The sequence below is a fragment of the Saccopteryx bilineata genome, chromosome 5, assembly GCF_036850765.1.
Source record: "Saccopteryx bilineata isolate mSacBil1 chromosome 5, mSacBil1_pri_phased_curated, whole genome shotgun sequence".
Taxonomy (NCBI): domain Eukaryota; kingdom Metazoa; phylum Chordata; class Mammalia; order Chiroptera; family Emballonuridae; genus Saccopteryx; species Saccopteryx bilineata.
The window spans coordinates 249,108,202-249,121,356 of record NC_089494.1 but is presented as its reverse complement, the minus strand read 5'-3'; the positions used below and the strand labels follow the sequence as shown (position 1 = coordinate 249,121,356).

General features: G+C 43.3%; 1 protein-coding gene across 1 annotated transcript in view; it reads left to right on the top strand.

Annotated features, from left to right (window-relative positions):
* ZCCHC4 (zinc finger CCHC-type containing 4) overlaps positions 1-13,155 on the top strand; it is a 42,929-nt gene that overhangs the window by 18,583 nt on the left and 11,191 nt on the right. The window contains exons 6-8 of the mRNA XM_066281174.1: positions 188-260; positions 5,143-5,293; positions 7,298-7,398. Of these exons, the coding sequence (XP_066137271.1) occupies positions 188-260; positions 5,143-5,293; positions 7,298-7,398 (325 nt within the window). The remainder of the gene's footprint in view (positions 1-187; positions 261-5,142; positions 5,294-7,297; positions 7,399-13,155) is intronic.

The window sequence follows — 13,155 nt, the reverse complement described above, 5'->3', positions numbered from 1 at the left end:
TCATTATTCATCATCCACTGTTACTGGCTGAGATTTTGGGGAAGTGTTCTTTATATCAGAACACTTAAAGAGTGATGAAATTGATTTTATTAAAGGTGTGATTTTGTAGTTTTAAATTTTAGTTTGTAACTATGTAAATGTGTAGCTATCACTGAACAAGTAACTCCAGTAATAAATTATTTTACAGGTATTCACAGTTTTATATGGAAGATAGCTTTTGCCATTATAACATGTTTAACCATCACTTCTTTGATGGAGAGGTAAGAATTATAACCATTATCTCTTTTTCCTCCTGTGGAAGAACAAAGTCAAGACTATTTCCATTGTTCTTTAGTTTCTAAAGTCCCTTCTGATCAAATTGTGGCCATTCCACCACTATTCATAAATTGAGTACGTACTGATCATCTAGAAGTGATGAGATTGTTCCTCTTTCATAATTCTTCACCCCCTTTGGGGTCAAGACCCGCTTTCTTACCAAGGCCCCGTGGCCTGTGGGTTCTGACCCTGCCACTCTTCCGCCTGTCCTCTCCCGGCTGTTCACCCCCTTTGGGGTAAAGACCCGCTTTCTCACCAAGGCCCGTGGCCTGTGGGTCTGACCCTGCCACTCTTCCGCCTGTCCTCTCCCGGCTGTTCACCCCCTTTGGGGTAAAGACCCGCTTTCTCACCAAGGCCCGTGGCCTGTGGGTCTGACCCTGCCACTCTTCCGCCTGTCCTTTCCCGGCTGTTCACCCCCTTTGGGGTAAAGACCCGCTTTCTCACCAAGGCCCGTGGCCTGTGGGTCTGACCCTGCCACTCTTCCACCTGTCCTCTCCCGGCTGTTCACCCCCTTTGGGGTAAAGACCCGCTTTCTCACCAAGGTCCGTGGCCTGTGGGTCTGACCCTGCCACTCTTCCACCTGTCCTCTCCCGGCTGTTCACCCCCTTTGGGGTAAAGACCCGCTTTCTCACCAAGGCCCGTGGCCTGTGGGTCTGACCCTGCCACTCTTCCACCTGTCCTCTCCCGGCTGTTCACCCCCTTTGGGGTAAAGACCCGCTTTCTCACCAAGGCCCGTGGCCTGTGGGTCTGACCCTGCCACTCTTCCACCTGTCCTCTCCCGGCTGTTCACCCCCTTTGGGGTAAAGACCCGCTTTCTCACCAAGGCCCGTGGCCTGTGGGTCTGACCCTGCCACTCTTCCACCTGTCCTCTCCCGGCTGTTCACCCCCTTTGGGGTAAAGACCTGCTTTCTCACCAAGGTCCGTGGCCTGTGGGTCTGACCCTGCCACTCTTCCACCTGTCCTCTCCCGGCTCCTGCTTTCTGTGCTCAGGGCACGGGACTTGCACCTCGAACTTTTGTCTGGAACTGGCCTTCCCACCACAGGCTTGTGCCCATGCCGTTCCTCTGCCTTCTGCTTGCTCTGCCTCGTCAACTTGACCTCATCCTTCAGGGTGCTGTGCTAAGTGACTTTGTCCAGTCTCCACTGAGCCCCAGATAGACTCAAGCTCTCCTTCGTTGATGTACGATACTATATCATTAAATAGTTCCATGATTAGTTGTTTGGTGGCTGCCTCCCTGATAAATTTCATGTCCCAGTTAAGGGACAGGAAATTTTATTAAATTAATCCTTCAAAAGTAGTGTCAAGAGGGCACCCTGGTGTAAACTATGAACTCTGGGTGAGGAAGATGGGTCAACGCAGGCTCACCCTCTGCGTGCGTGGCAGCCAGGGGTGGGTGGGACATCTCTATCTTCTCAATTTACTGTGAACCTAAAACTGCCATGAAACAATAGTCTTAAAAAAAGACAGTGGCTGAAACAAGTTCTTCTTTCAATATGATGTTAATAATGTCTTGGTGAATCAACAACACAGCCGAGCGCTGCTTCTCCCAGGTTGAGCTCTTTGTCGGTCCTCTTACAAAGAAAACGCACAACCAACAAGTAGTCACACCTGCCAGGAGGGTTTGAATTTGTAAATGATTTGGAATTATCAAGACACTTGAAGTATATCCATATGTGTTGTGTATATATCAGTTAAAAAAAATGGAACCACACTGAAGTATGTATATATATTGTGCTTTAAGATACTAAGTAATTAGAGAATGAAACCCATGCAAAACTAAAAAAACTAAGCATTAAGGAAATGAAAAAAAATTGCATTGTTGGTTGGGATTGAAAAATGAGGCTCCTGACTTATTTCACAGGAGTGTACTCCTTCCATCAGAATCAGTTCTGCTTCGGGACATATATTTTCAGCCGTGACAGCCATGAAAACCAAGTGTTGAAATAAATAACAGTTAGAATAAGACGTATTTCACTGTTTCCCAAAGGGCTTATGTGGTTGATAATCAGTAGGATCTGAGAGATGATTAGGTTAGCATGGAGGAGAGAGGAGTTGACAAATCACATGACAGTAGAGGATGAAGGACTTCTCAGCTAGGACTGTGGTAGTGGGAAATAGCAAAGTGGATGGTGTAGGCATTTCACAGATGGAAACAAGAAGACTTGGTTGTGCCTGACCAGTGGTGGCCTAGTGGATAGAGCATTGATCTGGGATGCTGAGGACCGAGGTTCAAAGCCCTGAAGTCGCCAACTTGAGCGCGGGCTCATCTGGCTTGAGCACGGTTGTGGGCTTGAGCACGGGATCATCAACATGATCCCAGGGTCACTGGCTTGAGCCCAGAGGTTGCTGGCTTGAAGCCCAGGGTCACTGGCATGAGCAAGGTGTCACTGGCTCAGCTTGAACCTCCTGGTCAAGGGACATATGAGAAACAATCAAGGAACAAATAAAGTGCCACAACTGGGAGTTGAGACTTCTCACATCTCTCCCTTTCCTGTCTTTTACTCTCAAGAAAAATGAAAAAAAAAAAAATGAAAAAAGACTTGGTTGTAATCATTATGTTGTATACTTGAATTTAAAAAACATTGTACCTCAATTTAAAAAAAACCTTGGTAATAAGTGTTCCAGAGGAGAAGTCAAAGATGACTTGGTGGTGTGATCTGGATTCACATTTCATCAAAACAGGGCAGGGGAGTTTGGACGTGGGGTTTGGGGATGCTGAGTTTGTGAGGCTGGAGCAGTATTGGTATGGAAGTGTCCAGGATGGTCTCTTAAAATGATGCGGCCCTGAGCTCAGGGCTGGGGACATAAGTGAGGAAATAACCAAGTTTGTATCACTGCTTGATGCTGCAGTTGTGGGTCAGGGGGTTAGTTATTTGCTTTTAATACCGTGCTGTGATTTTGCATCTTATATTGAATCATAATGATTAGAGTAAAATTACATTTAAATACCTAACAGTTGGCTAGCAATTTCATATATTTTAAGAAAGTAATATGTAATTAGCCTTCGTCCAGGAAATTTTATGTAACTTTTATTGAAAATTTATAGAATTACCTTACAAGCTTCTAGATCGTTTATGGAGCTGCCAGGACTGCGTTCCCCTTGATCTTTCCCAGCGGAGAACAGGCGTCCAGCTCACTCTCCTCTCTGGAACTTTAGTAACAGCCTCTAAGTAGCCCTGTAACTAGAGACCGACCTAGAGGAAACTATTGTTTGAATGATTTTACTCTCTGCCCTTTTTCTTTCTGCCTACTTCCTGAGTCAAGGTTTTCAGTCACGATTACCGTCCTCTAATCAACCACGGAGTATCTGTGTGTCTCCAGGCACCTGTGAAGGTGTGCTGGGCGCTTTGAGGCTCTAAGCCTCTGTCACTGCTCATCAGCACTTCCTAGTTAACTGGATTAAAAAGCAGGCATTTCCTGCACAGGATTTTTTCATAGCAAATAATAGAGGATTTGGATAACAAAAAATGTCATGTGCCTTAATGGTAAAGGGGGTTAAAAGTGTGTTTAGAGGGTGGCATTGAACAGGCTAGGCACTTTTTAAGTTATAACTGAGATGAAAAGGTTTAAGTTACTGTCAACATTGGTGGGATAAGCAAGCGTCTCTTTCCCAGAGGTGGTCTGTACTGGGATCCTCAGCACCTCATGACAGGACATCACAACCTTAATTCTTTCCTGGAAAGATATTCTTCACGTTTTTAAAATTTGGTTGAGAGTTTAGGCCTAGTTTACTTGTTTATTTTCTTTCCTCTGCTCTTAACTCAGGATTTTTTCAGTAACATCATCTGTACTTAGGTCCTTGAGAGTGCCAGGCAGCACTTGAAAAACGATTAGCCTTCTTGACACACTATCCTTTGCTGTAGTGTTTCCAGTTGGAAGTGAATAAAGACACTCCAAGGGAAGAGGGATTAGAATGTTGTGTGCTTTTCTCTCATCTGTTGGGTCTTCTAAATTGATTTAGTAGTAGAACAATATATATTTTATTATAAAGTACATATAAGTTTATTAAAGTTTAAAATACCATTAAACTTTAAAATCATATGCCACCTATTATTAAGTGTTGGTTTGCTTTTATAGATGAGTTCATACTTGAAAACTGTTACAAAGTCAGTTGACTGGAGTTGTTATTATTCGTGTCTCATTAATTTCTCCTGAAGTAAAAATGATGCATATCCTAGACAGTGGTTAATATTAACTTTGCAATTCCTAAAAGCACTTGCACCAGTTTGTTGGGAAGATGTGCTAATAGCATGGTGTCGTGGCCGGGATAAGCTCTGTTAGTTGTGAGCCTTCATTTACGTACTTACTGGTGCTTGTTCAGTTATGTCTGCCGTGTACTCAGCACTCAGAAACATGTGCGTGTTTAACTGGCACCTGTAGCTCCTATTACACTGAACACATGGTGGTGGACAAACCAGAGAGGAAAAAGAAAGTGTCTTATTCGTCTTTATGTCTCCAGTGTTTAGCACAGTCCCTGCTTCTGTTTGTTAAATTCAGTGTTTTAGACAGTCTTCATGGGTAATGAGTTTCTCTCTTTTTGGTTACTAAATTTAGTTTTTTAATTTAACCATTTGAAATGTGTAGTCCTTTAAGAGTGGTGATATTTGAACTTGCAATTGTAAGAACCTGCTTATCAAGACCCCGAAAGATAAAATCTCACAGGGGCTGAATGAAAGCCTCTTCCGGATGTCAATGAGGGGCTCTGGGTGGCAGCTGGGTGAGGTCTCAGTGCAGAGAAGGAGGCTGAGCCTAATGCATTCTCCTCCAGGTAGGGTGAACTGCCTCTCTCTAGTCCTAATTTAGAAATGAATTTTTATTTGTTCTAGGCTGCCCTTGAAGTATGCAGAACATTTTTACAGGAAGATGAAGGTGAAGGAGTCATTATGGTGACAGATCCTCCTTTTGGTGGCTTGGTGGAACCTCTGGCTGTTACATTCAAGAAGTTAATTGCTATGTGGAAAAAAGGTCAAAGCCAAGGTGTGTAACTTATTACTTAATGCAAAATAAACATGTATGTATATATCTACTTTCTGTCAAATGTTAGCAGAGCTCAGTGAATCAGAGCACTGATAAAATATACATGCCTTTGGGTCCTTGTCTTTTTTAAAAATAGACTTATTTGATAATGCAACAAACTTTGTCATCATGATACATTTTGTATTGTCCTAATCATGTATTTTTAAAATGGTTTATAGGTAAAATATTCCTTTTTTTGGTGGGCATAAAGGAACATTCTGAAGAACAGCAGTGAATTTCTTCAATAAATACAGGAGTGGGCAAAGTAGGTTTACAGTGGTTCATATGGGAAGTAATACAATAATTAATAAATAATAATACAAGAATAGACTGTGTTTTGTGTATTCATAATTACACCTAATTTTGCCCACACCTGCACTTACCGAATGGCCTCTATGAACCAAGTCCTGTGCAGGTGCTGGAAGCATAGTGGACAACAGAGCCACATCTCTGCCCTCGTGGGTCTTACACCCCCTGTTCCCAACGTCTTGCTCAGAACCCTAAGAGGGCACCCAGCCCCTGGCCCAGAGTGCTAACCGTGCCAAGATCTGGGTGGGAAAGTCAGACATCCAGTCGCCTGACAGTGTTTATCAGTGACACACAGATACCTGGTCCTAGAGGTAGAATAATGGCTGAGGGCTGTTATTCAGTTTAAAGTGGCTTAGGACTTCAAAGTATTTAATACAATTATCTAATTAGTCCATACAACAATTTTTTAGTTTCAAGTTTTTAAGGTGATAAATTGTAACAGTGTCAGGAATTGGTAATCAATTTTCTCCATCAATTATGGTACATAAACAGTGTTGCTTTGGGGACAGAATGCAAATGAAATCTAAACTGTATAAAATAAGCCTGATTGGTGGTGCATACAGGGGATAGAGTGTTGGCCTGGGATACTGACATCCCAAGTGTGAAACCCTGAGATCACCAGCTTGAGCACAGACTCATCTGGCTTGAGTGCAGGCTCATCAACTTGAGCATGGGGTTGCCAGCCTGAACGTGGGATCATCAGCATGATCCCATGGTCACTGGCTCGAGCCCAAAGATCGCTGGCTTGAAGCCCAAGTTCACTGGCTTGAGCCCAAGATCATTGGCTGGAGCAAGAGGTCGCTGGCTCGTCTGGAGCCCCCCAGTCAAGGCACATACGAAAAGCAATCAACAAACAACTAAGAGTGCTGCAACTCCAAGTTGATGCTTCTCATCTCTCTTCCTGTCTCTGCCTCTCTCTCGCTAAAAAGTAAAATAAAATGAAAAGTAAAATATATAAAATAAAATTTAAAACATGACTTAAGTATTCCACTTATTTTCAGTTCTTAAGTTACTTATGAGAGTAGATAAAGTCTCTTATTGGGAAAGTAATAAAGAGCTTTGTGGGCTTGAATTCCAGTGCTGCCACTTACCAGCTGCATGAACTTGAACCAGTGAAATCTTGGGGCTCCATTTTCTTTCCCACTTTTTTGGTAACATCTCTACCTTTACATATGTTATCATGATATGTATGTAAAGACTACTTTGCATACCTTTGTAGCTGTGTTTATTTATTTTTATTTTTTATTCATTTTAGAGAGGAGAGGGAGAGACAGAGAAAGAGAGAGAGAGAGAGAAGAGACAGAGAGAGAGAAGGGGGGGAGGAGCTGGAAGTATCAACTCCCATATGTGCCTTGACCAGGCAAGCCCAGGGTTTCGAACCGGAGACCTCAGCATTTCCAGGTCGACGCTTTATCCACTGTGCCACCACAGGTCAGGCTGTAGCTGTGTTTAGATAGAAAAGAACGTGTCCATTGCCTTTGACAAAGGTCTGGTTGTAAATGGCGCTCTGGTCAACCTTCTTTCCTTGTGTATGACTTAAATTTATTGAACAATTGTACTTTCTTCTGGTACCAGAAGTTTTTCAGTTAAAGCTGTTTTATTTTTTCCTTTAATATCAGCTTCTTATTTTCTTTCTCCTTTCTTATGATCCATTAGATGACAGTCCCAAAGAACTACCCATTTTCTGGATTTTCCCATATTTTTTTGAATCCCGAATTTGTCAGTTTTTCCCAAGCTTCTGCATGTTGGATTATCAGGTACAGTAAATATTCTGTCTGCTGGCATGGTGGGGAATAGATATTCAGTTTAAATAAATATTCTGATAAGACTGTTGGTTTTAGTAAATGAAAATGCTATAAATTTTGTTAAACACTGAAATTATACCATATGTAGCTTAGTCCAGTAGGACCTAAATATCTGTTATCCCTGGGGTGCTTATTAAAAATATAGATTCTTAGGTACCAAAATAAATCTACTAAATCAAAATCAGAGGGTAGAGCTCGACTCTCAAAAAAATACATATTTTACTAAGCTTCCCCGGGGATTCTGAAATGCAGTTAGGTTTGAGACCACCTGATCTAATCATTTATCATCGCAGGCGATTTCACAACACCGCAGGATCGTAATGCAGGGGTTTTTCTCGGTGTAGAGGTCAGAGAGAAGTAAACAGCTTTTCCTGGTCAGTAGAATGCTGTGTGCACTCTCTTGTGCAACTCGGAGGCCCCACGAGCACTGAGCAGGGGTGTGCCTCAGGTCACGGCATCAGAGAGGCAGAGGGGCGAGTGTGCTGACTCAGGACGGGAGCAGCTAGACCTCTGTCACGTCACGTAGCTGCCCGAGGCCCTGGCCACCTGCCTGAGTGCGCGCAGTCACAGGGTGGAGCCACGGTACCTCCACCCTGCCCTCAGCCTGGTCTTCTGCTTTAACGCCCACTTTCCTGTGTTCATGTCCTGACTTCTCAAGTGAACCCCATTGTCGCCATAACGAGGTGTGTTCACCCAGTGTGCACTGCTTCCTCTTTCGTAATTATATTTTTCTATTTGAGTTTCCTGAGAAATTGACTACCCTCTGATGAAGGCTTTTCATCCCTGTAACTGCAAATGTCTTCACTAGGTATTCCAAGCTAACAGTGGGTTGCAGTCTTTCTAGTCTGGAAGACATACCTCTATGAAAATTATTTAGAAGCTCTGAAAGAAGCACCTGTAATGTTACTAAAAATGCAGGGACAGCCCTACCTGTGATTTCTCCTCAAACAGCAAATACAATTTTGAAGTATTCCCTTCCTGTCTCTTTTAAAAACATTTTTAGATACTTGTAATCATAGCAGATGAATTTGAATTCTGTTTTCTTTACTGTGTCTTATATAAATGTACATTTTTAAATGCAGCTACATAATTTTTATGCTTTTAGTAACTTTAAATTATTTTATTAACAGACTATGTTATCATTCTCTTCTCTCTTTGGACTTCCAGGCTGCCTTTACCTTAAAGGTACTATAAATAAACCTGCCATAAACATCTTTTATTCATAAACTTTTCTCCCATATTTTACATAATTTCCTTAAATAAATTTACAAAACTAACATAGAATTCTAAAAATTACATTATCAAATTTAACAGATATTTTTATGACCATTGAACCATATTAACTGGTTCCTTCACCAAAGTGTATAGCTATTTTAATACTGACTTTTTGAGTTCCACTTTAGAAGAAAAATCCACATCATAATTCTTCTCAAAGTGGCGAACTCTCCTTTTTAGGGCGCCCAGTTTTCTGTTTCTTGTCTGAGGGGCCTTCTGATTCTGACGTTGCCAGTGCAGAGAGGGCTGCCCCAGCCTGGAGATGTGCACGGCGCGAAGGAGTTCTGGTTCCAGCAGCACCCCTGCCTTGGCAGCGGGTCGCCCTCTGTACAGTGCTGGGCACACAGCAGGGGCCCCGCATGTGGAGTCAAAGCTGAATGAAAAAGTTAGTGGGAACTTTGCATTTGAAAAGGAACCGAGTTTTAATCCTGGTTCTGCTGCTCACTAGCTAGGCGTATTTTCTCTCACTCTTTGTGCCTCATATGGTTTTAAGAATTATATGAAATAATGCATTAAAAAGGCTTAGCCTAGGCCCTAGCACACAGCAAATGTAAAGGTTATTGCTATTAATATTGTCATAACCATCACTGTATTGTCATCATTCAGATGGTCTCAAGGTGGGGGTAAAACCCTCTTCAGGGCCTTTCTTGTAGTCTCTGAGACATTAAAATTGCAAAATACAAGATTCCTTAGAAAACTGTCCCAGCTACTATGGCAAGAGTCTGAAATGGTGAGGAGGCAAAGGCAGACCGGGGTGGGGGGTGAGAAAGGCAACGCGGAGGGACCCACTGTCGCCTGTGTAGACAGGAACTTCTGGAGTTTTGATTTTGAGAAATACTTTCAAAATCCAAGAATATTGGGTGTTATTATGTAATTAAGTGTACTAGTGAAAAAGTTTCTAATTAGGTCATGTGTATTGGACAGGGTTAAAAGCAGTCTTTTCAATAAAAAGAAAGCCAACCTTCGAAGAGAAAATTTCAGGCCCTGGCCGGTTGGCTCAGCAGTAGTGTCGACCCAGTGTATGGGAGCCCCGGGTTCAATTCCCGGTCAGGGCACACAGGAGAAGCACCCATCTGCTTCTCCACCCCTCCCCCTTCTCTCTCTCTTTCTCTCTCACTCTCTGGCAGCCCTGGCTCGATTGATTTGAGCACTCAGCCCGGGCACTGAGGATGGCTCTGTTGAGTTGCTAAAAATGGCTTGGTTACCAGAAGCCCAGACGGGGGCAGAGCATCAGCCCTGGACAGGGGTTGCCAACTGGATCCTGGTTGGGGATCATGCAGGAGTCGGTCTCTCTATCTCCCCTCCTCTCACTTGGAAAAGAAGGAAAAAATTTAAATATAAATAAATAAAAAAGAAAAGAAACATTAGAATAAGATCTATAAAACAAAACAAGTATTTATTTTTCATGAGTCCTCCTACTAAAGATAAGAACATTACTGCCCATGACATACTTAGTTGGAGAAATTGCTTTCACTGTCTCTGAGTGCAGTGGTTTTCAACCATTTTCATCTCATGCCACGTAGAAACTAATTACTAAAATTCTGTGACACACCAAAAAATATATTACATTTTTTTGCCCATCATTCACACCAGGAGGCTATTGTTGTGTTGGCTGTTGTCACTTTTTAAATTTACAATCTAAGGGAAAAGAGGTCAGTGCCCCTGATAAATAGTCAGATAGTGCATGGTGGCACGCCAGTTGAAAATTGTTGTTCTAGTGGATTTAACCTTATTGGATGTACCTCCCTTTTCATGATTTTTCTGCCTTTGTTTCTGAAAATTTATCTGGACTTATCACCCTCTTCTTTTCTGAGTCTTTTGCTTTCCTTTTCTTTCTTTTGTTACTTTAGCCTCATTTTGTGGTAATTTTTTCCTTTCATGTTAGCCACCTTTATCGAATAAAAATTTGAAAGTCTGCTGCTCTCCTCCTTCACCGATCTTTCCCCAAAAACCTTGATTAGGCCTTCGTTCTGACATTGTCTGAGATGAGTATAAGCCCCCAAACCACAATGCAGTCAAAAGAAAAGAAAACCCCGAATCACCGAATCTTTTTTGAGACACTGTTCAGGTAAGAGAAAGACAGAAGTGCTGCAAATCTTCATAAAATATAAAGTACGTAGACTCTTCCATGATAAGCCCTTGATGAGTGCAGAATAAAATAGTTATTGGAGGCCAAGGACACCAAGTGTTTTATTAAGGGCAGGTTAGAAGGGAAGGCTGTGACAATGGAAGGAAATTCTGATGGAGAGTCACAAGTTTGAGTTACAGCACTGCCTTTCAGAGGCAGTTTGATCCTGAGAGAAGTCACTCTTTCACCCCAGGTCTCCGTTTCCTTAGCTATAAAATAAAATAAAATGATTGAACCAGAGAAGGGATGGCAGATAAGTTCCATTTTCAGCTCCCAGCCTGATAAAGTAATTGGTGGTGGCTTCCTGGAGAGTGTGTTGAGAACACCAGGCTCGGTGGCAGAGGAGGGCAGCGTGCCTGATCAGGGAGTGTGTCTCAGGGCCGGGTGTGTCTCAGGGCAGCGCCAGGCAGTGCGGGCTCTCGGGCCTGTGTTACCATATCGGAGTGGGGCATCTCAGTCTCCTTCCGCCGGAGCACCTATGGGAGCTCTTGTTTCCACCTCATCTGCACATTGGTCTGGATTCTTCAAAGTAGAGCTCTTTGCTTCATTCTTTTTTAAAAGCTATCTTTAAAAAAATCATCCCGAATAGAAAAACTGGTGTTTGAGTCTAGTTTCATGTTTAGAAATGAAGTTTTTTTTAAAATTTTTCTGAAGTTGGAAACGGGGGGTGGGGGGGGCAGTTAGACAGACTCCCGCATGCGCCCGACTGGGATCCACTAGCATGCCCACCAGGGGGCGATGCTCTGCCCATCTGGGGCGTTGCTCTGTTGCAACCAGAGCCATTCTAGTGCCTGAGGCAGAGGCCACAGAGCCATCCTCAGCGCCCTGTCCAACTTTGCTCCAGTGGAGCCTCGGCTGCGGGAGGGGAAGAGAGGGACAGAGAGGAAGGAGGGGGGGAGGGGTGGAGAAGCAGATGGGTGCTTCTCCTGTGTGCCCTGGCCGGGAATTGAACCCGGGACTCCTGCACGCCAGGCCGACACTCTACCACTGAGCCAACCGGCCAGGATTTATAAATGAAGATATTTTAACAGGAATTTCTGAGATATGATTATAAATTAAAAGGTGGCAACTGAAATTTTTTTTTTTTTTTTTCATTTTTCTGAAGCTGGAAACAGGGAGAGACAGTCAGACAGACTCCCGCATGCGCCCGACCGGGATCCACCCGGCACGCCCACCATGGGGCGACGCTCTGCCCACCAGGGGGCGATGCTCTGCCCCTCCGGGGCGTCGCCATGTTGGCGACCAGAGCCACTCTAGCGCCTGAGGCAGAGGCCACAGAGCCATCCCCAGCGCCCGGGCCATCTTTGCTCCAATGGAGCCTTGGCTGCGGGAGGGGAAGAGAGAGACAGAGAGGAAAGCGCGGCGGAGGGGTGGAGAAGCAAATGGGCGCTTCTCCTGTGTGCCCTGGCCGGGAATCGAACCCGGGTCCTCCACACGCTAGGCCGACGCTCTACCGCTGAGCCAACCGGCCAGGGCAGCAACTGAAATTTTTAAGACTTGACAAATAATAAAACATTTCATGGGTTTGGAGTGAAATACAAACACACACTCACACACACACACATAAAGTAGGACAAAAGTCAGTTTCCAATGTGAGTACACAAAACAGCTTATTCTTCTATCATTATTTATTAATTACTCATTTTCCATACGAGTCACTACCCAATGCTGTATATACTAATTTCACTAGTGTTTCCTATATATAGTAATCTTAGATGAGGTTACATGGGATATGGAGAACATGAGTAAAAGACCTTATTAATGTGATAGAGGTTGGTTGATGGAGCTGACGAGTTAGTTCACTTGGGATCTTTTCAGTATACTGAAATGAAACAGAACCCAGTCCTTAGGGAGTTACGAGAATACAGGTTCTGTTCTAGTTGATCTTTCCGGGCACGATGCTTGGAGCATAGTAGGTGCAAAATAATGGTTGTTGACTTGAATGTCTGGCTTTCCCATCACTAGTTTCAGTCTCATGTTGCAGAAGAAATTTGCGTAGAGATAAAATTAAAAGTTAGGAAGTGCAGAGATTTCTGTGCTTTCCCTCATTTCTATACAGTACTTCATCACATTAATCAGTTCCATGGGAGAAATTTTCTATTTGAAAATGCCTCTCATCATCATTGTGAGTGAAATGTCAGGGATAATGATGGGAAAATGGTGTATCAGCTCTACCACTAGTGATATGCAATTTGCAAAATTGTGTTTGCTTTACAGCTCTTCCATAGGAGGTTTATTTGTGTGGATGAAGCTATGAAATATGGATGTATGTTAGAGGTACATTAATTTACCCTAGCAGCATGCAT